The sequence below is a fragment of the Euleptes europaea genome, chromosome 1, assembly GCF_029931775.1.
Source record: "Euleptes europaea isolate rEulEur1 chromosome 1, rEulEur1.hap1, whole genome shotgun sequence".
NCBI lineage: Eukaryota > Metazoa > Chordata > Lepidosauria > Squamata > Sphaerodactylidae > Euleptes > Euleptes europaea.
Window position 1 is genome coordinate 126,750,272 of NC_079312.1, and position 26,043 is coordinate 126,776,314.

At 45.1% G+C, this 26,043-nt stretch overlaps 1 protein-coding gene across 1 annotated transcript in view; it reads left to right on the forward strand.

Annotated features, from left to right (window-relative positions):
* EVPL (envoplakin) overlaps nucleotides 1-26,043 on the forward strand; it is a 53,509-nt gene that overhangs the window by 13,104 nt on the left and 14,362 nt on the right. Inside the window, exons 2-13 of the mRNA XM_056856891.1 lie at nucleotides 4,649-4,751; nucleotides 5,643-5,797; nucleotides 6,007-6,130; nucleotides 8,298-8,423; nucleotides 11,961-11,999; nucleotides 15,454-15,615; nucleotides 16,419-16,526; nucleotides 17,349-17,444; nucleotides 18,402-18,527; nucleotides 19,485-19,631; nucleotides 22,686-22,834; nucleotides 25,724-25,821. Of these exons, the coding sequence (XP_056712869.1) occupies nucleotides 4,649-4,751; nucleotides 5,643-5,797; nucleotides 6,007-6,130; nucleotides 8,298-8,423; nucleotides 11,961-11,999; nucleotides 15,454-15,615; nucleotides 16,419-16,526; nucleotides 17,349-17,444; nucleotides 18,402-18,527; nucleotides 19,485-19,631; nucleotides 22,686-22,834; nucleotides 25,724-25,821 (1,433 nt within the window). The remainder of the gene's footprint in view (nucleotides 1-4,648; nucleotides 4,752-5,642; nucleotides 5,798-6,006; nucleotides 6,131-8,297; nucleotides 8,424-11,960; nucleotides 12,000-15,453; nucleotides 15,616-16,418; nucleotides 16,527-17,348; nucleotides 17,445-18,401; nucleotides 18,528-19,484; nucleotides 19,632-22,685; nucleotides 22,835-25,723; nucleotides 25,822-26,043) is intronic.

Genomic DNA, 26,043 nt, shown 5'->3' on the forward strand with positions numbered 1-26,043 from the left:
ATATGCATAATGTGATGTGATCCTATTAGCATCTCCCTGTCTTCTGTTCTGCTTTCTTGCCAGTTGCTTGAGTGTGTTGTCTTTTGGTGTGTGGGCCCCATCAGTTGCAAAACCATGTTGACAACTGATGTCAGGCCTTGCAGGGCTTGCTCATGGCACAATTTCTGGAGGGCTGGGCAGGAGGAGAGGCTACTCCCAGACCTGCCCTGCCACCAAAATGCCACTGGATTTGCCTTCTTCTCAAGTCTCAGCCATCAGAGTCACTGCTCATGAAGGTGACAGACACCCGTCGCTTCCCCATCCTGTGGCTCCTAAGAGAAAGACGGGCTCCAGCAGGTTCACCCTGCTCTAGGCCATTGGAAACGTAAGTAGGGTTGCCAGCCCCCAGGTACTAGCTGGAGATCTCCTGCTATTACAACTGATCTCCAGCCAATACAGATCAGTTCACCTGGAGAAAATGTCTGCTTTGGCAGTTGGACCCTATGGCATTGAAGTCCCTCCCCTCCCCAAACCCCGCCCTCCTCAAGCTCCACTAAAAAACCTCCCATTGGTGGTGAAGAGGGACCTGGCAACCCTAAACATAAATTTGTAAGGCTGAATAAGCCCATTGCTCCCTCAGCCTGCATCACCCAGACTTGCTTGGGGTGGCAAAATATCTTCAGTCAGCCAAACACAGAGGTGAATGGATCCAGCTGGCCTGCAGAAATCTTGGAGGGAGTTATCTGTTGCTGCTGATGACTATCCAGTTGGTAGTCTTGTCAGTCTCATGTCCGTTTCCTAGATGGCTTCTCCCTAAATTCCTCTGTTATATAAGGGAGGTGTGGTTCTTGAGATGTTAAGGAAGAGGGCTAGAATGAACATAGTAGAGTACTCCTGCTGAATCTGACGGAGTATTGCTAGGGTTGCCAGGTCCCTTTTCATCACTGGCAGGATATTTTGGGGGTGGAGCCTGAGGAGGACGGGGTTTGGGGAAGGGAGGGACTTCAATGCCATAGAGTCCAATTGCCAAAGCGGCCATTTTCTCCAGGTGAACTGACCTCTGTTGGCTGGAGGTCAGTTGTAATAGCAGGAGTTCTCCAGCTAGTACCTGGAGGTTGGCAACCCTAAGTATAGCATAGAGACCCTTGGACAGACTACGCTACGGTGGTCATCATGGCTGACAAAGCTTCACCATTGCATCCTTACAGCACAGTCTGACAAAACTATTCCAGATGATAAATGGATTAGTGCTCTTTTCACCCAGTGGTGGAGTCATCTACAACCTGTTGGAGTATTTTTATTCCATGGTTTACAGATGAAGTTTCTTGCATCCAGTCCAAACTGGATTTTTGTACAACAGTTAAGCAAACAATAGTTTACGGCCTCAGATTATGAGAAGCCAGACTCTAGATATAAAAACATTACTAAATCATCACATTTGTGTAATGCTTTAGGGCCTCTTAAACTTGACATGGATTAGGGGTTTAGCATGTCTTAATCCGGTCCCATTCACAGTCATACTGTGATTCAAGTTCCTTCACCAAAGACATGACATCTCAAGAGAATCATATTAACACAGAGAGCCCAGGTTGAGGCCTGGGTACCCTGTGAGAAAGTTGGCAAAACTCCTTGCATAAAATGAATTAACCCAGTATGTCAACAGTAGATGCAAACAGAGAAAATGATTTGTTGAAAGGACATTTTGAACTTAGTACTCTGCAAGTCTACCATAGGCAGGCAGTTTTTCTGCACATAGAACTATGTCTACATAAACAACCAATGTGATATAAATTATCTTAATTCAAGCGTAGGACCAGCAAGGACTTGCAGGGGCATCTAATTCCCCCCTCCTCGCTATTTCTTCTTTCCCTCAATGTAAGCCCCCAGAGCCCCTCTCCTTTTCCTGCTTCCTTCTCTTCTTCCCATCCATAAGGCCACCTATCTTTCTCTGCCCCCTTGTCTTCAGATTTCTCTCCTTCCCTTCCCCTGGCAGCCTCCAACTGGAAAAACTTTGGCTCAGTGGTGTGGAGCCAGCCTCCAGGCAGGGCCCAGGGGGTACCCAAAGCAGCTTGCATCCTCCTCCTCCTCCTCCATTTAATCATCACAACAACCCTGAGAGGTAGCTTATGCTGTGACTATGTAACTGGCCCACGGGTCACCCAGGGAGCTCCTCTGTCAGAGTAGTGATTAGAACCTTCCTCTCCTCCTAGTCTGAAACGCTAACCGCTACACAATACTGTCTTTTGTGGGGTGGCTGCTGTTAAACAATGGCAAGTAGCCAGTTTTGGATGAATCATACCAGGTAATCCAGTGGTATCAGGTAATCCAGTGGATGATGCTAAGCCTGGCCCCAATGTGTTCACCCTCAAAGGCCAAAGCAGCGCTGGAAATGGCCCTGCCCTGACCCTGCCTTTAAGTGACAGAAACTAAAACTTGAATGCTGCCAATACTGTTGTGGTTGCCTAGCAGTGAGTGGCCACAGAGGGCAATTGTTTATTGAAGCAGCTGGCAGTGCTTCTGTTATTTTGGGAGGGTTTTTTAAACTTTTTGAAATTAAGATTTCAGATTTTTCTGCAATCTTGGGGCTTTCTTCAGTTTGTAGAAAGATCGGTCTTGACTGTCCATGGCCAGCATGGTGTAGTGGTTTGGAGAGGTGGACTCTAATCTGGACAACCGAGTTTGATTTCCCACTCCTCCATATGAGCGGTGGAGGCTAATCTGATGAACCAGGTTGGTTTCCCCACTCTTCCACATGAAGCCAGCTGGGTGACCTTGAGCTAGTCACAGCTCTCTTAGAGCTCTCTCAGCCTCACCTACCCCACAGGGTGTCTATTGTGGGGAGGAGGAAGGGGAGGTGATTGTAAGCTAGTTTGATTGGTGGAGAAAGTCAGCAAATAAAAAAAACCTCTTCTTCTTCTTTCAGTTTCTGGATTTAAATATCCACAGATATGGTCATATTGAGAATTGATTATGAAAGTTATTAAAGGGCAGCTCAAATGATTTTTAAAATCTTTCTCTAGAAAAAGTTTAATCATGATTCTTAAAGAATATTTCCGAAGGGGTTGTTGAAATATTTTGTCAAATTCCAATTAGGGTTGCCAACTCCAGGCTGGAAATTCCTATGTAACTAGTGAGAGCCAGCATAGTGTAGTGGCTAAGAGTGATGGACTCCAATCTGCAGAACTGGGTTTGATTCCCCACTCTTCCACATGAAGCCTGCTGGACGACCTTGGGCCAATCACAGTTCTCTCAACCCCACCTACCTCACAAAGTGCCTGTTGTGGGGAGAGGAATGGATTTGTGATTGTAAGCTGCTTTGAGACTCCTTAAGGTAGAGAAAAGCAGGGTATAAAAAAACCAACTCTTCTTTTCTTCTTCTAGAGATTTGGGGGTGGAACCTGGGGACAGTGAGGATGATGAGAGACCTCAGCAGGGTACGATGCCATTGAATCCACCCTCCAAAGCAGCCCTTTCCTCCAGGGGAACTGATCTTTCTAGTCTGGAGATCAGTTGTAATTCTGATAGATCTCTGAGCCCCACTTGGAGTTAATGCAGATAAGACCTGTGTCAAATCAAATAAAATATTTATTTCAATACAAGATCAGCTCTGAATAAAAATTAATCCTGTCGTGGCTTTGTCAGTGTCAATGAAATGATAGCTCCTCATAGTATTCTTCCATCTGGACAAGAATTTCCTTTGTTATACAGTAGGAAAAAAGACGGCCTAGGGGACCCAGTTTCATGCAGCCCCCTAGGAAATTGTCTGAGCCTCCCCCCAGCACACACACACACTTCCTAGAGTCTTCAGACCATAATTTGAGAAGCACAAAATCAGAGGACATTCTTGGCAATAGTTAAATTTCAGAGGGCATTCTAGACAACAGAGGAAGAGGGAGGCAAGAAAGTCATGCATCACTTAAGGAAATCCTTTGCATCAGCAGAGGTTTCTGGTGGATCCAAACCCCTTTCATTGCTTTCTCGTTAAATGGAAAGTTGGAGAAAAGTCATAATGTTCTATGAGTAGCCAATAATATTTAAAGAAAACTAGCAGTGCATTCCTGAGAGGAATGGCTGCGCTGCCTTCAAAGGAGGTTCCCGCCCCACTGGGGCCGAAAACTTCCCCTTTGCGGGAAAAACCCCATGCAATCCTTCATAGGGTTGCACGGGAGATATGCCACCTAAAAATTAGCGTATCTCACAAAAATTAAAAGGGTGTGCCCAGCCCGAAAGGGCTTTGGAGTCCGCCTAAAGGTGGCTCCTCCCCCAGCCCGGTGCTGGGACACCTTCCGGGACGCCTCCTGGGATGCTGGCGCGGGCTTTTATGCCAGCGGTGGGACGCCAGCGGAAGGCCCCTTCACTGTCCCGGGGCGGTGCTGCTGCTGCGGCAGCCAGCAACAAGCGTCCGGGCCTTTCCACCGGCATTGGGGCCACCAACGCTGGTGTAAGTTACCCGGACGCCAGCACGGGGCCCCCGAATGCTGGCGCAGCGCTTTCCTGGCTTCCTAAGGGCTTTTGCCCTTCAGGCTCAGGAACGCGCTGTAGGAGGAGTAATAATCCAGCTGGGCTTGGTTTACCTGCTGCGGTCTAAGAGCACAATGATTAATCTGGCCCTGGCCTCAAGCAAATAATTTTTATTTTCCTCCGCCTGTTTTCTCTTTTCTTGCCCCAGGTCCTCAGGCGCCAATGACCTGGCTGTACTCATCTCTCGCATGCAAAGAAATGCCGACCAAGTGGAAAAGCACATTCTTGAAACACAAACCAAACTCAAACAGGTAAATGTGGGAAGTCAATAGGACCATACCATGAGGAAGGGACAATAGGACACTGCACTTAGGTGTCATAGACCCATCCTTCATTAATTAGGGCCAATTTATGCGAGATTCTGGAGTTACACATTTGGCCATAAAAAAGAACCATGCAGTCGCCAATATGGATCTACACCATGAAACTGGGGAGAGGGGTTTAGTCTTCTTCCGCACACCCTGCATTTTTTATGGTCATGTTTAACCCCTGATTGGGGGGGGGAGGATGGGCATAATATGGGTACTTGTCTTTTTCCCCTCCAGGGTATAAAGCAGTCCAGAGGGATATCTGGGGAAATAGAGGGGAGAGTTAATCCTCCCCCCTTCTTAACACTACAGTTTTGGTCCAGATCAGAGGGTCCCATGGTTACTTCTCAGGGCCAGATTACATGGCTGGCATTCCAATTGTAGAGCTTTAGTGTCCTGTGCCCTTAATTCAAGGTTGGGTTTTTTTAACCATCCAGGAAGGCAGAATAGTATAGCCTGATGTCGTCAGATCTCGGAAACTAAGCAGGGTCAGCCCTGGTTAGTATTTGGATGGGAGACCACCAAGGAATACCAGGAAGCAGAGGAAGGCACTGGCAAACCACCTCTGTTAGTCTCTTGCCTTGAAAACCCCATAAGGGGTCGCCATGAGTCAGCTGCGACTTGGCTGTACTTTACACCCACACACAAGCTAATAGCCATCAATGTATTTGCTGGTGGTGAATTCTGTGAACACTCTGCTTGGACTTGTGAAAATGCAGGCACTGAGAACCTCACAAAAAGTATTAAAGTATAGTAACGGCCTTCTTTATTTGTATGTTCTCCCTGCGTTATCTGATGGGAATGGTTCTCAGATCGCGACTTTTCTCATTGCAGGATATCAGTAACCACCGGCAAAACCAGACTTTTGAATTCCACCAGGAGAATGGCAAGAAGCTGAAAGAGGCAGAGATACTATTGAAAGACCTTTTCCTAGATGTGGACCGAGTCAAGCGACTAAAGCATCCCCAGGCCTTGGAAATAGAGAAAGAGTGAGTAGTGGACCAATCGCAGTTGTAGCCCACCTGCTGAATCAAATCTTGTCTAAAACGAGATATCGTTAAGTAAGTGCCTGGGTGCACATTTAGGTAGCTGACAAAAACAGGTGGCAAGCTCCAGTCCTTCTTCAAACACTTCGGCATCCTCAGAGGTCTTGGTCCAGTCCCCCTTTAGAAAAAGTTTTTTTTCCTTTCTTACAAAGCATCAAGCAACTCCATGGCCGAGTGACATACCAATGTGCGGAATACCGAGATCTCTATGAAAAGTTTACTGTTCCTGAAGCTGGATCCAAAGTGGACTGGGCAAAAATTCTAGAACAAAAACAGGTAAGCAGAAACTAACCGGACATGTTGCTCCTGATTTGAGTGTCTGTATTTGCAAGTCAAATGCTAGAGCCAGCAAGGAGAACAAAGGCCTAATTTCATGAGACAGGTGATGTGAATCAGGTCAGGTTTTCCCCTGCCCGTCTTGCAGTCACGCATGCAATGAGGGACACACCTGCAAATGCACTGTGGGACCCAATTCCACTCTGTAGCAGAAGGAGGAGGGGCTTCAGCCTTCCGTCCTGTGCTGTTTTTGCCAGTAGAAATGGCTGTAGGAGGCTCTGTTTGCCCCCCCCCAACTCACATCACCCATCTCATGGTTAGACCCCATGATTCAAAGAGCCCTTCTGAGTGAGGCTATATGCGTCTGCATGCATTGGGACTTTGATCCTGTCTGCAACTTCCATGATCCAGTACCATTGTCTCCTGAGATCCCCCAAGATTTGAGAATGGCTTTTGGGCTGTGAAAGAGGCAGCTTTTGGAAGGAGGAAGCCAGAGTGCGGAACTGTGTGGAACTCTGGATTGGGGCCAGTGATATTTGCATACAGAAAGCTAACTTATGCAACTCTTCAAATGTGTCATCATATGAACTGATATGATCTATGTCGCAGATTTGCCTGTGGACAATATCATCTGTTATCTGAGTTTATAAAGGTCTGCTTCACCATGGGAAAAAGCACTTATGTGGATTTTCATATTCGCACATGCTGAAATGGCCCTTTTCGTTTGTCGGTTTAAATGGTTTGTTTCCCACATTTCCATTTAAAATAAATGTCTAAAGAGGCCTACAAACTTTAATATACATTAAAACGAAACCCAGAAACCAGTAGCTCAGCGTAATTACAAGCCAACCAAAATTACAGCACACTACAAGCCTTGGGGAATAAGATACTTTTAATCTGGTGTGTGAAAGATGTAAGTGAACACCAGGCATTGCTTGGGAAAGTGTGCCACAGACACAGTACCATAGCAGAAAAAATCCTGGTGAGTTCACAACCAGGTTATCTGTATACATTTATAGGTTTACACACTATGCAACTGGATGGCAATGCTGCCAATCAGACTTTTATCACCACATGAGGGAACTATGAAAGACAAGCTCATATTTGCAATGTGAAATTGCCCAGTATCTCTGGGCAAGCTTGAGAGAGATTTTAAAAGTGCAAACAGGTTAAAGCAGGGGTGTCAAACATGCGACCCGAGAGCCTGATCTGGCCTCTTAAGAGCTCTTATCTGACCCACAAGTCAGCTGAGGCAGCCACCCCCCCACCTCAATCTGGGCTGGCGAGGCATGGCCCGGCCCAACCATGTCACATCCAGCTAGGCTTGCCAGGCCCTGCAGTTCCACCGCTGGGAGCTTTGCAGGGCTGTGGTGGACGTGCGTGCGCACACCTGGCGCACCTGGCCGGTCTACCCGGAAGCGACGTGGAAGCTCTAGCGATCCTGGCCGAAACTCTATGGTTTCCATAGAGTTTCAGCCGAGGTTGCCAGAGCGTCCGCGTTTCTTCCAGGTAAATCCAGAAGTGACGCGTGCGGAACGTGTACGCCCCTGTGCCTGCCAGCCCTCAGCTGGCCAGTGGGCAACCCGGTGGATTGGTGGGATTTTACCCGCCACCACCAGTCACCTGGCAACCCTACATCCAGCCCTCATAACAATTGAGTTTGACACCCCTGGGTTAAAGGGGTTTATTTTAACTGTACCACTGAACTTCTCAGATGCCTAATACAGAAGAGAACCTGCAGAACTACTAAAGAGCAAAGTCTAACAAACATTCCTTTTGTCTTATACCTGGGGGAAAGGAGGAGTGATATGCTTGCAGCCAAGAACACTAGAGTGTCCTACTTCTCCTCTAGGGTTGCCAACCTCCAGGTACTAGCTGAAGATCTCCTATTACTACTCATCTCCAGCCAATAGAGATCAGATCATCTAGAGAAAATGCCCACCATCTAACCCAATATGGTTTGCCATCTAATTAGCCCAAACCCTGCCCTCCTCAATCCCTGCCCCAAAACCCTCTCACTGGTGGCGAAGAGGGACTTGGCAACCCTAAGCCAGCATGAGCAGTAGATATGTGCCACTTATAGAGCTAGAGTTCAGAGGATTTAGCACTCTGCCTACAACTGAGTCATTCTGAAAATGCCTGACGCTTGCCATTGGTTTTGTTCCAGAAACAAGTCAATGCAGGGGAATACGGCCCTACCGTGCCAGAGCTGGAGAAGCAAATAGCAGAACACAACATCCTACAGAAGGAGATAGAAGCATACAGCCTCCAGATCAAGAACCTCCATGGGCCGGTGAGATGTCTGCCTTTCCATTCTACATCCTGTGACAATTATCACAGCCCTGTGTAGCTAAACTATGGGGTATGACTAACAGAGCTATTTTTCCGATGTTGGACTCAATACAGGTTGACTTTTACAATTTTGCTGTGCTAAATCAGTCTTATGGCCCCAAAGATCGATGGGGTCCCCATATACACCCTGAGCTCCATATGGGTTATAACTATCCCATTCTCTTCAGTGCTGTGGGGTCTCTGGATGAGCATCTCCACAGAATGTGCAGAGAATTCTCTGATGCTGAACAGAATCTGGCTGCTCCAGCTCAATCGGAGTTCAGTACCGGCGTGCTAGTTGCAGAAAACCCCTCTCATCAAGGAATTTCAAAATAATTAAGCTACAACAAAGGCCCCAGTTTAGTCTAGAGCTGGGTATTTAAGCTAACATTGCAGGTTCCTACCTTTCCTGGGCAAGAAATTACTTACTTTGTTTTGTCCCTGAATAGGGTTGCCAGATACCAGGTAATGGTGGGGGGCAATTGCCCACCAATTAAGGGGGATGGCCATTGGTTCTCAACTGGCCAGCAGACAGAAGCAGGCCAGCTGAATGGTTTCCAAAGAGTTTTTGGAGGAAAGCTAGAGCCTTCCTGTCACTTCCAGGGTAAACCCAGAAGTGACGTTATTGCACCGATCACTCTCCCAGGCCCACCACAATGAAGCTCCCACTGGTGGTGAGGGGAAACTTAGCAACCCTATCCCTGAAGCTAGTCCCAGTGAGCTCTTGAAGATAAGCCCTTGTTCAGCCACTGTCCTTTTACTTAATGATGGGTGCTCTTCATTAGTCCTGGAACCTCAATTGCACTAATAACTGAACTGTAGAGATAATAACAGCCCATAGGTCCAGACTGAACCATAATTACCTTAGTAAAGTGAAATTAGTAGTGTTGACTAATTAATGACCAAAATCTGCTTTACTCAGCTAGTGGTTACATTCCTCCTGCCTTTATATAGAAAGAAATCCAACAGTTCCAGAGGTTCCCAACTTTTTTTTTTTTAAGGACATTTTCTTAATATATTACAACAGTAAAGCACCCCACTTCCCTCCCCCTTATTTATTGCCCACCCTCTACCCCGTGTGACTTTCAGAAAAAGTATCACTCAGGTTATCATATATTTTCTAACAATTATATTATTATAAATAACAAAAAAACCCACCATTTTTACAGCTGCTTCATGGTCTCGGTTAAATCCATCTTTGCTGTATTCTTCCAATATACAAAGGCCAGTCATTTTTAAACTCTTCAATATCTTTGCCCTGTAGGCTACTGGTTAATTTGGCCATCTGTATATAATGCCATAGTTTTTCTCTCCAGTCTTTTAATTTTAGCCTAATTTCTCCTTTCCAAGATTTAGCAATTATTACTCTCGCTGCAGCAAAGCTGTCATGACAGATGACTCTGTCTGCATTTTTTATATCTTTAGAAAAGATACCTATTAAACCTATTTTATAGTTCCTTGAATCAAATTGTTAGTGTTGTGTATGTATATAGTTGGGGAGTAAGCAAGGGAGACTTAGGAGCTTGAGTTCTGCACGAAGGATCCTAAACCCTGCTCACCCTATTCGTCAAGCAAACAGACCCCATTGGCTCTAAGCCAATATGTACCATTGGTCACCAGGAGGTTATGTCCCCCTATCACGGATTAAGGGGGGAGTGGCCACAGGCGGCCAAGGGGGCATATAAACAGGGGTTGCTCATTGTGTTAACCAGTTCTGTTCCTGTAATCAATAAACGCGGTTGTTGTTTGAACTCCGTGTCTGACCTCGTGAATCCTTCCCACGCGGACTTAGCAGTTAGTTTCCTGAATAACCGGTTTCCAAAATTTTTTAACTAATTTACAGGACCACCACGAATGAATGAACGTCCCCCTATATTCTTTATATCTCCAGCATTTCTCAGATATAAACTTGTTCCCAACTTTTTTGAGCCTGTGGGCACCTTTGGGATTCTGACACAGGCCCAAGCACAAAATGGTTGCTGCAAGCAGCAAAGCCAACCACAAAATGGTTGCCACAAATGGCGGCTTCAGGGAGCGAGGTCATACATACCTCTAATAGTAACTCTTCAACATTTCAAGGGGAAGCTCTGTTTAACCGAGTGCCTTTTGTTTAAAAATATTTTGTGGTAAAACACACAGCTTATCTTCAGTTATTCAGTGAAGATCCTTGTGGTGTGGTGGTCGCTGCTGCTGAAGCAACTTTTAAAAAATCTGCACAGACGATCAGCTCTCCAGTGGCCAATCAGAAGCCCCACCCACTTTCTAAAAAATGCTTGGCGATGGCCAGGAAAGGTGTCCGTAGGGATCATGATGCCCACAGGCACCATGTTGTGGAACTCTGAAAGGTGGTTTTGGTTCTAAACCAAAGGTGGTAATGCTAAATCATGGTCTGGCACTGTGTAAAAACTCTGAATGGAGCTGAATCATCTCTTCTCCCCATCCCTCCTTTCCTTGCAAGCAGCAAGCTGATGAACTACTTCCTCTCTTTCAACAAAGCATAGTTGGCCATAAAATCTGAACCAGCAATCTGTGGCTTTTGCTTGGTTTGCAAACTAGGATTACAAACCATGGTGTGTTCTTGGCTTGCAATTCCCTGTTTTCAGGGAAAATAAAAACACACACATAATTTTCAAGTTCAGATGTACCGGTAATGGCAGTTTGGTGAAAATGAGAAAGTTATCAGCTTATGGTACGTGAAGGAGGCGGGATCATGTGAATGAATCAAAAGCTCATTCTAGTCTCCTTCAAATAGTTCTAAACCATGCTTTACATCTGAATCATGTCAAGGAAACAAATGTAGATATGCTGTTTCATTAATATTGGAACTTAAGCTTTCACTGCCCATTGTCATGTCTCTGAATTTGAAATTCCCATGGTGAGCCCTTAATTAATCTGCAAAGAATACTAGTTATTTGGGGGAAAGGTGAACTTACGAATGTTGCAAATAAATAAATACAGTGCCAAAAGTCTATCTGTGCAGGCCTATATGCAGTCCTTAGCCCACTGATTTCAGTGGGTTTAAACTGGAGTAACTCTGCATAGGATGACACTGTGAATGAACTAATGAGCATCAGGTCAATGCAGATCAAAACTAGCTCAAGGAAAAATCACTGAACAGATCAGAAGAAACCCTTCACAATCCCGCTATATGCAAATAGGGTTGCCAACTCCGGGATGGAAAATACCTGGAGATTTTGGGGCGGGGCCTGAGGAGGGCGGGATTTGGGAGGGGAGGGACTTCATTGGGTATAATGCCATAGAGTCCACCTTCCAAACTGCCATATTCTCCAGGTAAACTGATCTTTGTTGCTTGGCAATCAGTTGTAATAGCGGGAGATCTCCAGCCACCACCTGTAGGCTGACAACCTTATATACAAACCAATCTCTGAATAATGTCTGCAGTAACACAAGGTCTGTTGCCAAGCACATTCAGCAACGTAGGTAAAAATTCTGGTCAATTATTTGATGCCCTCTCTCTCTTTTCTCTAAAACCAAATAGGAAGCAGTGGATTTGAAGAGCCAGCACAAGGACTTGCTAGTAAGCATCTTTTTTTCAGTGTAATTTACCTTCCTCTTTATTTTTCTTGATTCACTGATTGATTGGCAATACTCATCAAGTGTAGGGTAGGTATGGTTGGAATAGTAAGGTGGGCTTAGTCAGGGTTTCGGATGGGAGGATTCCTTATGGACTGTTTGGATGAATGAGGAAACAACTCCCCCCCCCCAGTATTCTGCATCAATTGCCTTGGGTTTCGCATCAAGATGTCAGCCCTCATGCACAATGGTTTTGTCTATCCCACATTTATCTTGCCCTTCTGGCAAAGAGCTCCAACTGGATATGTAGTTCTCCCCTCCTCCTCTGTTTTATCCCCACAACAGCCCTAGAAATTAGGTTAGGCTGAGAGACTGGCCCAAAATCACTCAATAGCCATTTATGCTTGATTATTAGCCGTGCGATCCCCGTGGAGCTGCCCTGGTCTTCTTTTGAGATATTCATGATTTTACATCCTTCGGGGGCCCCATGGCCACCCCACTCTTGTCCCGCGGTTTCAGGACTTCTTTTACCACTAATTTAAATTTTGCCTCGATCCCAAAGCGAAGCTAATTGAGGCAATTTGCATGAATAGTCTCAACTTCGGGTTTTCTTTTCCCCTGCCCATTCTCTGTTCCCCTGCCCTCATCCAAGCCCTCCCAGAAAAGCCATTTTGGTCAGGAGTGTAAAGATCTCAGGAACAGAGCTGGCTCCCCCGCCCCCCAATAGGCGGCCTGTCTGGTCAGTTTCAGCAGCATATTAACATCTCCAGGAACGGAGGTGATCAAATGAAAGAATCCCATTGCTGGGCTAGTGGGGGAATGTTGACGTATGGGCAGGCTGCTGGGCTGATAAGGCAGCAGTGGCGGCTGTGGGGCAGGAATTCACCAGTGGCAAGCCGCAGCATTTTTTTGTTTGTTTTATGGTGCTTTTTAAACGATATAATGCTTAATTTATTAATATTTTAGTGATAAAACACTAAAATATTAATAAATTAAACGTTATATCGTTAAAACAGCACCATTAAAAAAATGCTGCAGCTTGCTGTAGGAGACTTCCTACCCCATGGCCGCCGCTAACTGTTCCCCCTGCCTCATAAGCGTCCTCTCTGTTGTCCAGGAGCCAACAAGGGGCGCTGGCTGACAGCCACTGCCGCTCGCAACCTGCCGGTCATTGGTGCCCCTTGGCAGCCAATACAGGAAGGAAAGACTACACTGATGTAATTTACTCCTGCAACTCCTGGGGTTTCTTTGGTGCAATAAGCCCCCATGCATAGGGCTTTTACGATTCGGATCAGAAAACCATGCGTCAGCAGAATGGCAAACTCTTCAAAGCATAAATGGCCAATGAGTTTTTAATGCTGTGTGGTAATTTAAACTCCGGTCTTCCTGGTCGAAGTCCAGCGTTCTAACTGCTTCTCACCACACTGGCTCTCTAGTTCTGGAGTTTCTGAGTCTGGCAGCTGCCGTTCACCCCACTTACCAGGCCAGATGGCTTGTTGGATGCAAATGCAATCTTTTTCAGCCATTTCCCAATACCAAAGTAACCAGCTGTTCTTTGTGGGGGCCCTTTAGCCGTGATCCTGTATGTCGCAGAGGATAGTGTACTGCAGTAGAAGTCTAACTGCCCATTCCTGAAAATTGGGCCGAAACGTCTTAGGAGGCGTGACCTTGCCGCCAGCGTAAGTGCGTGCAATCGCGTGTTTAAACGCACTTACGCTGGCGGTGAGGCCAGTCCTGCCAGCGGCCTCTCCGTGGCGCAGGCCATGGCGTAGAGAGGCCGCACCAGTGCAGGGGGGCGTTCTAGGGGGAGGAGCCGCCGGGTAGGCGGCTCCCTATCCCGTTTCGGCCCTCGCCACCGGCGCCACGAATGGTGGTGCTGTGCCTGCTTTTTAGCAGGTGCAGCCTCGCTGTTCCCTATGTGGCGAAAGACGTCGGTAAAACAAAAAAAAGCTACAAAACAAGCTTTTTTTGTTTTGTGGCGTGTGCGATTTGGCTTAGGAAGAGGTGCCGCCGCGCTTCTTCCCCACCAACTCCACACACCGCATTTTCAGGAATGGGCTGTAATAACCATATGCACTTAGTCTCAGTCCTCCTCAAAGTGATAAAAATTCAGTGGTGTCTTTAATCTTAAACTACCTAAACTGCAGTCATGGATTGTAATGAAAATTATGTCTGGTATGTAGAGTGTGTGTATTTTTATAGGACATGCATGAATTAGCCCAAATCGGTTATGACTCATTGAATCTGCTTATGACTTCCTGTAACAACTCCAAAGAGGCATTTTTCATTCCCATTGTTGTAATGTGAAGTTTGCGTCCTTGAGAAGTTTCTTCAGCAGTCATTAACAAGCTACGATAACTTTCTCATGAATAGCATGTATCTGCCAGCGTAAATTCCAGAAAATGGAACACTGAAACTGCTTTTGGCAGTCAGCAATTAGTTTTCACAGTTTCACCTAAAAGTATCACTTGTATGTTCAGAGGAATATCATGAAATAGACAATTGAGCAGAAATATGTCTTTTCACACACACACACATACACTATAAGCTCTCAGTACCTTGTAATGTATGAACTTCTCAGATCTTTTGTAAGATATGCTTTTGTAAGAGACTTAGAACTTTGATTCATTTGATTTAATTTAGGTAGAATAGAAACATCATGTATTCTCATTTATTTTTATTAGCGTTTATATATCCCAGTGTGATTTATGTTCCTTTAATATTCCTATATAGTATTTTCATACATTTGATTAGATCACTTTTAAATAAAGTTTTAAACTACAGCACTGAGAGCCAAACTAGATGTTACGGCATCTGTGGGTCCAACCCTTGGACACTGACACCATTTTAGAGATGAATTCTGCCATTTAGAAATGCCATGAAACAGTGCAACAGGTCCAGGTGATCTTATTCCCCCGCCCTGTGCACATTTTCAAGTGCTGAAACAGCCCCACCCACTATGGCCGTTTTGGCACTTGAAAGGGCACGGGGTGGGGGTGGGGGTGGGGGGAGATAAGATTGTCTGGTCTTGCTGGGCTGCAGCCACATGCCATTTTTAAATGGCTGAATTCATCTCTAAAACTGTGTCTAGTTTTGCCCCAAGTAATTACTGGCTGGGAAAACTAGATTTTCACATTGGTCCTGGAAAAAAATTACCTTTTGGTTTTCCTTTACAGTCAGAAGCTTGAGACATGTAAATGATGGCTGCCAAAGGGAGCATCCACACACCTCACAGTACTGCGAATAATTAGTAGCTTGCGTATTGATAAAATTCAACCGAAGAGATAGCTTAAGTTTCCATGTGGTTGTGTTTTGGTAATACCCCCTCACAAATGGGTCTCTTAGAACAGAATTAGATGGAGGGAAATTATATAGCACTGATTACCCTGAAAAGAGCTATAGAAATGATGCATACATGTTGTGACTAGGGCACTGAAGTTTTCTCTCCAACCTGACAGAAAGCCTCTATCTGGCGAGGCCAAAGCCTGGGAAGCCTCTACAACCACCTACAAGGTTGCACTAAGGAGCTGGCTTATCTCACAGAGCAGCAAAACAAGATCTTGAGGCAGGACTGGAGCGATCAACTGATTGATCCCCAAACAGTGCGGCATGAATATGAGGTAAGTCGTACCATAAAGTCTGGTGGGTATGAATGGAATTGGTTTGTGATAAGCAACTTAGAGGCCTTCCATATTCTAAGAAGACTTGTGGATCAAAGTCTCAAGCCTCCAGTCTGTAACTCACAGATCTGCAGGGGATATTTGAGAGCTAGCTACTACAGATAGTAGTTGGGCTTCTTGTTGCTGCTGTTGACTTCGACCTCAGCCATGCAAACTCCATTCTGATCTGAGTACACTTGTAAAGAGAGCTGAAGGATATATATACATTCAGAAGACCCCCAAGACGAGCCTTGGCCTTGGCTACTCATGTCCTGAGCCTTGGCCTTGGCTACTCATGGCTGTCTGAAATAGGTGATATTCCTAGTTATTATGGCTCAGTCTCAGTCGTATTTAAAACGAGTGTGGACCCTGGAGAACATCACTGTTCAGGACTGTTCCGACTGACCATATACTGTATACCACCTAGTACTCTCAATTTTTATAAACACAGATACCCTCACAGAAGAAATGGGGCAGCAGGCAAACTGAAGTGGGGAGATCATGGTCAGTTGCATTAACTTTCGTTTTATTGGTCGCCCTTCTCACTTTTTCTGTGGTTGTCATCTCCTGTAAACACCTCAAGCAGCGGTGACTTCAGAAAAGGCAACCTGTTACCAAACCTATGGCCAATATATTTGGCAGCCTTCATAGCAACTTGAGCTAGTGCTTTCTCACTCCCATCTCTGTCAAAGAGGTGCTTTCAAGATTGTTCTCTCTCAGCATTTGGAGCCTCTGTTATAGAGATTCTTTCTTCTCCATTGCAGGAGTTCAAGACTAATGAACTCCTTAACCAGGAAGAATATGTAAATACACTGCAGGATGACGGGGAGAGGATGATTGAACTGAGGCATCCAGCAGTCCGTCCAATCCAGGTATGTGCAGCATTTTTACCTCCATCTGTCCCCAGATCTCAGAAAGGTAGAGAAAGGGCCACCTCCACATATAACCTGAGAACTTCTTCTGGGTCCCTGCTTCGTGCATCCATAGTGATGGAAGCAAGATGAATGGGCAAGTGGGATGTGGGGTTTTTTAAAGCAATTGTACTCATATTTGTCTGGCTTCCTTATCCTCATGTGTCAGATTAAGATCTATATACCCAATTCCCAAGTTTGGCCCCCAAGGTAGATACCTAAAACCAAACAGATTTTTTCTGCAGACTTGGAGGACCCTCTGGGTCTGCAGAAAAACATCTAAAAAATTTTACAATTGTTGGGTGGTTTAAATCACCCCCCCCCAATTAAACTCTACCGTTGAGGGGGCCTGCTGTGGTGGTGATGGAGCCCAGGAACCGCTGCTAGGCCTGGTTGCTGTGGCAGAGCCCAGAAGCCAGCCTGGGCCTGGCTGCAGCGGTGAAGCTCCAAGGTGAATCAGCGAGGATGGTGATGGAAGGGGGAGATGGGATCCCCCCCCCACAAGTTTCATGGGCCCCCACTTGTATTTCTAAAATTAAAATAAAGTTCTGCTAATAGTGCAATCGTTGGTAGCTTTAACTGATTTCAGACTTGGTTTCTCAGGGATATACAACATGCTTTTATTGCTGCAAAGCAGCTGAAAAGGAGGGGGTCCAGTTTGGCTTTGAACTCTTTCCTTTCCCATGCTACCACTATCTACCACTGTTAGCCCTGATCCAAATGGCAACTGAAGGAACTCAGCTGGACAGGGATTAAAATAAGAATGTGATCTTTTTTATGCAGGCTCACCAGGAAGCCCTGAAGAGTGAGTGGCAGAATTTTCTCACCTTGTGTATCTGCCAGGAGAACCATTTGAAGAACATAGAGAACTATAGGAAGGTAAATTGTATTGGGGGAGGAAGGAGGATTCCAATTAATGACACAATGGAATCCAGAGGAGCTCAAATTTTCCCTGTTAACATCAGATTTTAGCCATTGAGCTTTGGTGTAGAAATGATTTAAAATATACAGGAACTTTTCACTAAACTCTTAAAGAGCCCAACAAGGTTGCATGAAGTTTAACAATGGGAGAGTATTGTTTGTGCTTTGCTTTGACCCATACCCTTCTGCCTCATCATATGTCTTGAACCCCAGTGCCTCATGTATCTCTCCTTATCCATAAAAAGTGTTTTTAGGCCATTTATACAGGGCTGTTTCCCCATGGTCACCCCCACCAACTGCTTCGGGGCTTCCTTTTGATTATGCATGCCTGGCTAAAACAGCATCCAGAAAACACGGGCAAAATGCCCGGAAACATGCGGGGAGAGCGAAGCGGCCTCTGATAGACAGGAAAGGCATGCATAATCAAAAGGAAGCCCCGAAGCAGTCGGCGCATGACTGTGAGGGAAACAGGCCCTAGAGTCAAAGTATATATTCACAGTCACTGAGCTGTGAGGATGGCATTAAGGCATAACCTTGTCATGCTTTAGGACAAACTCAAAAACATAAGTAAGTCCCACACCCACCTATGTATGCACATATCTACACACATAGTGAGCATGAGTCACAGAACAGTCCCATGCTAGCATTTCTCTTAGAATCTTCTGTTCTGAGCTGCTCATGGAGGCCCCGGGCCACTCAGACAAAATTGGATGGGGACCATCATGGTGCCCTGAAACTTGCAGGAACTTAATGGGGTGCAATTGTACTTTCAGTCCTTGAAAAAAGCACCATTGTGAACAAATGTTCAATCGAGCTATTGTTAAGTGATTTGGTACAACAGAATAGAAGGTATCGTCCGGATCAGCCATCTTAACTTCTCTCTCTTTTTCCTTTGGTCTTCTGTTTTGATTTTAGTTCTATGATGATGCTGATGCTGTGAGTCAGTCACTTAAAAAGCTGAATGATGATCTCGATACGAAGTATAGCAAGTTCAATAAAGATAGCCCAGGAGTGGTGTCTGACTTAGTCCGTCAGCTGGAGGTGAGAACTATAGGACAGAACTGAGGGACTTGAGTAGACTCTTCTTCATTGGTTTATTGTCTGGCTTCATCTGGCAAGCTTGTCTTTCCTGGATTATTATGACAACCAAAGCCAAGTATTTTTGTGTATGGCTTCATTTAAATTCAGAAACATACAGAGCCAGGGAGTTAGTTATATGTTGGACATATGGTCTTGATTCATACCATTACATTGGATGAAGTCATTGGAACAACAACAACAACAGGAAAAGGGTGAGGAGAGGGAAGATGAATAACGGGGGCGGGCAGGGGTTGGCTTCTGTGTCTGGCTTCTCTCCCAGAAGACGTTGCTTTCCAGATAAGAATAAGTATAACTCATCCCCAAAGTTAGGGGTATCCTGTGTCTAGGCCAAGTCTGTGAGCCACCAAGCCAAATACAGCCTATCAGAAGAAGAAGAGTTGGTTTTTATATGCTGATTTTCTCTACCTTTTAAGGAGAATCAAACCGGCTTACAATCTCCTTCCCTTCCTCTCCCCACAACAGACACCCTTTGAGGTAGGTGAGGCTGAGAGAGTTCTAAGAGAACTGTGACTAGCCCAAGGTCACCCAGCTGGCTTCATGTGTATCAGCCATGTATGGCAGCCAACTAGGGATTTGATTACCCCTGCCCTGTTTTACCTGCCTGCCTGGAACTGCAAAAGAAAAGGGTTGTCAAGCAACTGGCAGGTCACAATATTTGTAGCTGGGCTACTAGCTTTATAGCCTACTCTAAGCTAAGAGGAAGACCCAACAAGAGAAGGACTGACTCAATAAAGGAAGCCACAGCCTTCAATTTGCAAGATCTGAGCAAGGCTGTCAAAGATAGGACATTTTGGAGGACTTTCATTCATAGGGTCGCCATGAGTCGGAAGCGACTTGACGGCACTTAACACACACAAGCTATTATGTACCAATTAATTCTCCGGTTGACCTTTCTAGAACGATGAGAAGACTGTGAAACAAGCTGAGAAGAGCATTGCTGAACTGAAAAGGAGAAGTAAGGAGATCGGTCCTTTGAAACTACGCAGGATCTACCCCTCCCAGCCCATTATTGTAGATACCATCTGTGACTGGGACTTGGCTGATGTAAGGAAACATTTTCATATTTGAATCTAATTTGCCTGAAATGTTACGCTTTTCAAATCTGTATCTCTCTGGTTTCTGAAGGCTTGTTTATAGGACTGCCAACCTCCCGGTGGTGGCTGGAGATCTCCCGCTATTACAACTAATCTCCAGGCGATAGAGATCAGTTTGCCTGGAGAAAATGGCCGCTCAGAAAGGTGGATTCTATGGCTACTGAAGTCCCTCCCCTCCTCAAACCCCACCCTCCTCAGGCTCCACCCCCAAAATAGCCAGGCATTTCTCAACCAGGAGCTGGAAACCCTACCTGTTTATATCCTCCTCCTCCTCCTCCTCCTCCTTGTTTAATCCCAGCAGGCAAAAGAGAAAGTTGCTGTGAGGTCCTTTGTGCCATGTTTAACAAGGAATAATGCAATGTGAGAGCACTCCACATTGATACCCCCCCGCTTCCTCTCCGAAAGGCAACCATGTGAGATGATCATAAAACCTTCCAAACTGTTACTCTGTTTGGGTGCTAAACCATATTGCCTTGCAGAGTCTCCTCGGAGGATAAGGGCTGCAAAGTTTGTGCACAGCAAAATGGACTACTCTGTGCTTCTGTCCCCAGGTTGGATATTTATCCCATTTTCCTCACCATTTTGCAGGGTCTTGTGAGAGTTGAACGGTAGGTTTGCCAGGTCCCTCTTCGCCACCAGCGGGAGGTTTTTGGCACGGAGCCTGAGGCGGGCGGGGTTTGGGGAAGGGAGGGACTTCAATGCCATAGAGTCCAATTGCCAAAGCGGCCATTTTCTCCAGGTGAACTGATCTCTATTGGCTGGAGATCAGTTGTAATAGCAGGAGATCTCCAGCTAGTCCCTGGAGGTTGGCAACCCTATTTGTAGGGGCTCAAAAATACGACACGAACTGTTCTGAGGCTATGTTAATTTTGACACAAGGTGATCCTATAGTTTGTGATTAGTTCAGGAAGGTGAATAGAATGCCCTATCTGACAGGATATGTATTTAAGCATTCCAGAATGTTTAAATCCTTCAAATATTAACCACTCTTTATGATACCAGAATCTGGGAGTTATATCATGGAGTCACAAGCTCCTAGGCCAGACGGCATAGTTTTTCACAAGTTTCGCGCAAGTCTCCCTTGTGCCCGTCTGCCAGCTCTGACCCTTGGGCTTGCTGGAGTGGTTCAGTTCGGTGTAATTTCTTGGACATGCTTTGGGCATTGTATGGCCTTGGACTCCTAGGGATTTGTTGGGGTAACAACGGGCATAGTCATGCTACTTGGTGAATCTATGGGCATTGTAAAACATTGCCTATCATTTGTCAACCACAGAAGACAGAAAAATTCCCCTGCAAAAAGAGCTCTGGACTACCCCTCCTGTTGTTACCCCTTAGAGCTCATCACAGAGCTGTGAAATGATAGGGCAAAGCTATCTTGTCTCGCTAACAACTTCGCCCCCAAATCCCTAAAACAGTATAATAGCTAAATTGTAGCATGCCACAAGCAGAGCCCAGAGATATTAGATTAGGGAATACTGTCTTAGCCAAAATGGATGTGTCACTTCCATAGGGAAATTAAAATCTAATGCTGAAATAGAAAACAAATTATTTTAATTTTAAATCTGGCAGATTTCACACATTTGAAACTGTGGGGTTTGAATGGGAACAGCAAAATATGTTCCCAAGGACAGAACCAAACATAAGACTCAAAACTGAAATCAAAAACATGTAATTTATGTGAGGATATGTTTCCTGTTTTGCTTTTTAAAAGAACATTTTCATTTGCAATTTTGTATAGTAATTTTCTAAACATTTTAACATTCATTTCAGCTGTAGTAAAAAAGAAAGTTTTGTCAACTGGCCTTCAGTAAAGTTTTCATCAGTAAAGTTTCTTTACTGATGCAAAATATGGAAAGTCCGTTTGTCTCTTCAAGAGGCCATTTTCTTTGTGTGTAAGCATCACTTTGCCCTAATGTCCCATAAGGTTGCCCCTTCGATTACTAAAATACCTTGGTTGAAAGTTATTTTTATAGTACAGGATGAAGGGATACAGGGATGATACCTGAGGTGTGTAATGACCCAACAAAATACCTCACTCTTGTAGACTGTCCTTCAACCCAATGCCTCAAGGAAGAATAATTAAAACAACAACTCTGAATTGTTAACACTTCTTCATCTTAATGTATAGCAGTTGCTATGTTATATATAGTTGTAACTTGTTAGGTATGCAAAACTCCTTTTCCTCTTCAGTCACTTTAACAAAACCTCAAAATAATACTTAAAAAACCCCTATGATGGGCAGGATCTGGAGAACTGCAAGCTGAGTTCTAGCCCTGGAACATATATTTCCCCCTTCTCCGGTACTGTTACAGCCTGTGCATCCCCTGACAGCCACTCCTAAAGGCCCGAGATCCTCAGTAACAGTGTAGGATAGGGTTGCCAACTTCCAGGTACTAGCTAGAGATCTCCTGCTATTACAACTGATCTCCAGCCGATAGAGATCAGTTCCCCTGGATAAAATGGCTGCTTTGGCAATTGGACTCTATGGCATTGAAGTCTCTCCCCTCCCCAAACCCCATCCTCCTCAGGCTCCACCCCAAAAACCTCCCACCGGTGGCAAAGAGGAACCGGGCAACCCTAGTGTGGGATATAGTATGGGAAGCTACAACTGGAAAGGCAATCCAAAGAAATTGCTGGATCTTTCCCCCACTGCCCCCATAGAATCAGAAGTGCTATCTGTTTATGTAAGTGGTAATGTGGAACTAACCCAATGGAGGCAGTCATTGAAACACCACACAATGTTTATAGTAGACCCTTTATAGTAACAGAATAACTACAGGTGAAGTTGGCCAGCCTGGTGAGGAGAAGTTTTCTATGTATTTTAATATTCCTTTGGGATCAGTTAGTTAGACCCAGAGCACTTGCGTGTTTGAACAGTGAAGGGCAGGATTTTGTGACATCTGAAAAAAAAAAGTTTGGAATTTGACTTTTCTGGCAATGGCTGGCCATATTTAAACCCACTCGAAACCAAGACCCTCATCCATCTCCCTTCTCTGAGGTGCAGCTTCAAAGGGGTGAGAAGTATACTTTGAACGACAACAGCAACCAAGAGAACTGGGTGGTACAGAATGCCAGCAGAGAGACCAAGGCAGCTCCTGCCGCTTGCTTCACTATTCCACCTCCAGACCTGGAGGCCATAGAGAGAGTTAACAGGTGAGCACACAGCTTATTTCCTTCTCTGTTTTGTCCTGAGTGTACATAGCTTGCATATGAGTTTCAAAGAGCTGTGAATACATTTCCTGCCTCTTCTTTATTGGTGACTTTTAAAAACAAATCCTTTGTAGGAATGAGTATGAGGTTCTGATCCTGAAAATTTTCCTGAGGCATCATAATCATTAGAGGTCTCAGTAGGGTTGCCAACCTCCAGGTGGTGGCTGGAGACCTCCCGCTATTACAACTGATCTCCAGGCGATAGATATCAGTTCCCCTGGAGAAAATGGCCGCTTTGACCATTGGAATCTTTGGCCTTTAAGTCCCTCCCCTTTCCAAACCCCGCCCTCCTGAGACTCCACCCCCAAAATCTCCAGGTATTCCCCAACCTGGAGCTGGCAACCCTAGGTATCAGGGCCTTTCTGTAACACAGGATTACTGAGGGGGATGTACGTACCAAAAAGTTCTGGTTCCCACTGGTGGCAGAATTTACAGGATAGGGATGGGATTACCTATGCTCTGATGTTCCCCTATGCCAGCTAATTGAGTGCAGATGTGAATTGGCTCTACAGAGCATCACTGTATATGAAAATTATTGTGATACTCTTTAAAGTAGGCTTGGAGTCATGGATATTGGTTTCAGTCATATACACTGTGATCACACACAGGACACCGATTCACACTGGGTGATTTTCATGTGATGAGCTTTGACAGTGAGACATGTGATGCAGTGGCTAGAGTGTGGGGTGAGGGTCTGGGAGACCCAGGTTCAAATCCTCACTCTGCCATGGAAGCTCCCTGGATGACCTTGGATCAGTCACACACTCTCACCGTAACCTGTCTCACAGTGTTGTTGTGAGAATAAAATGGAGGACAAGAGAACAATATGTTGCTTTGAATCTCCACTGGGGAGAAAGACAGAACTGAAATAAATAAATACTTATGCTGAATATGTGATTATACCTTAAGGCACTTGTAATAGTATCCATATAAGCATTTTCAGGAGGTACAATACGAGCCAGTATAATTAAGCATAAAGAACTTAACTATATGGCCCCTACTCCCCTTTTCTCTGGATTATTTCTTTCAAAACACCACTGTTTATGTAGCTAGTTGCTCAGCACTTTCTCTGAAACAGGTATTTTAATTAGGCTACATCCTTCCCAGTTCCTTGCACGTCACTCTTTGTAGATTCTGCCTCCCCTCCCATGTGGATCTGTGACATCCTGGCTAATTAGTGCTGGTATTTCCTAGGTGGCATATATACACCCAAGTATTGACAACCAACTAAAGCTAATTCTGATAAGAAATCTACAGGATTTCCTTCATTATATACCCTTGGGAAATACCCTTGGGCCTCTTGCCACTATTTATTCTTCTGCTTATTCTTTTCATGGATGGCATGTACATTGACACCTATTCTTTTTTCAGTCACACTTTTCAATCGCACTTTTCTGCCCTCCAACCAACCATAGAGGCCACCTGGTCTGCCAGAACACACATCCCTCCCCAGTCTCTTCTTTGAGATATCACAGATATCATCTGTAGGAATGTGCACATGGACACACAACAAAACCCATAGTGGAAGATGGCTAAGCAACTTCCACAAATAGGTGATGTCAATACAAGATCACAGCTACACAGTAGACATAGTAGCACTAAGGAGCTCTGATTCACAAATGGTTCATAAATAACGTTCAGTCCAGTGGCTACCTGAACAAATCACTTTGAAGATAAGCCTGTAAGAGAGCGTAAATGTTATATCAGTACGATGAGATTTCTGGTCACAATCTGCCCTGAAGAAATGAGAATGGATATCATCTGGAAATCCAGCAGTTATTTGACAGCCCTGAGAAACTCTAGGGAACACTGACTAGCTCAGTTAATGAGGAACAGTAATCTCTGAATATATTAGCTACTTTTTATTTATACACACAGGGCGGATAAGGTATGGTGAAAACAACTGTTTCCTGCTTTTCCAGAGAATTGAAATGGTGGAAATGCCATTGTAATTGATGTGATTCGTAAAACACTCCCCAGTGTCTAGTGACAGGCTTAATATAATTAATACACTACAAAGTAACACAGGATTGCAAATGCCTCATGAGTATGTATTAGACTGAGAGAAATGTACCTTGTCATCATGAACTTTATGAACAAAGAGCGGTTAAAACAAAGGGTGGTTACAAAGCTAGTCCATATGGTACCCAAGAGGTATGACAGCCGCATATGCATTGCTGTTTCCCCCATCAAATGCCTCTGGGGGTCCGTAACAAGCAGTCTCTCCGTTCAGGCAATGGCTGTGGTCATTTCCTATGCCATCTGTCAGTCCGTAAAATTGCTTCCCAGAGATGTTACGGGAGCAGCAAGGGAAGCGGCTCCAGTAGAAGCAGCCCCCCCCCCCGCCCACCCGCTCAGATACAGAATAAATAAAGCATAGATGGTAGAGTGAATTATACATAAACAGATAGCGGTACTTCTTTACTGTACTGATGATTGCTGGGGAGGGAGGACAACAGATGTGATTCCTGCCCCCGTCCCCTGATCAATTCATGAGGAACAAAAAATGTGTGATTGTGTCAATGCACCACTAGGAAACTCCCTTCTTTTTTAAAAAAAGTGTGTAGACCAGTGGTTCCCAAACGGTGTTCCATGAAGTACTTGGTACTCCTCGAAACATCTCCTAGTGCTCCGTGAAGAGATTGGAAAGAAAAATACTACTGTCATTCGGTTTAGTATATAGTTGCTAGGTGAAAATTAGTGCTCCGTGATGAATTTCTCTCATGAAAAGTGCTCCATGACTCAAAACGTTTGGGAACTGCTCGTGTAGACAAACTTGCATTGCAGGGAAAGGCATGCTGTGAACGTTAACTTCTTTACCATCATATTTAGGCTGGAAAGTGAGCTGAACACAGTGAAGGAGAGGAGAGCTATAGTCCAGAACACCCTGAGAAGCAGCCACAAAGAGCCCATTAAACCCAGCCAGCAGGGTACGTGTCATATTGGCTGTTTTCTTGTTGGAAACTGCAGTGCTGCTGCAGTGGGATTGGGCAGGTGAAGCACTCCGCTACATTTCCACGGAACTGCAAGATCCTACTTTGGGTTTTCTAGCAGAAAGCTTGAGGACAGATCAGCTTTCATTGTGAATGTGACAAATGTGGGGTGGAAAATGTAGGTACAGTAGCAACTGCGAACCTGTATGGAAATTCCAA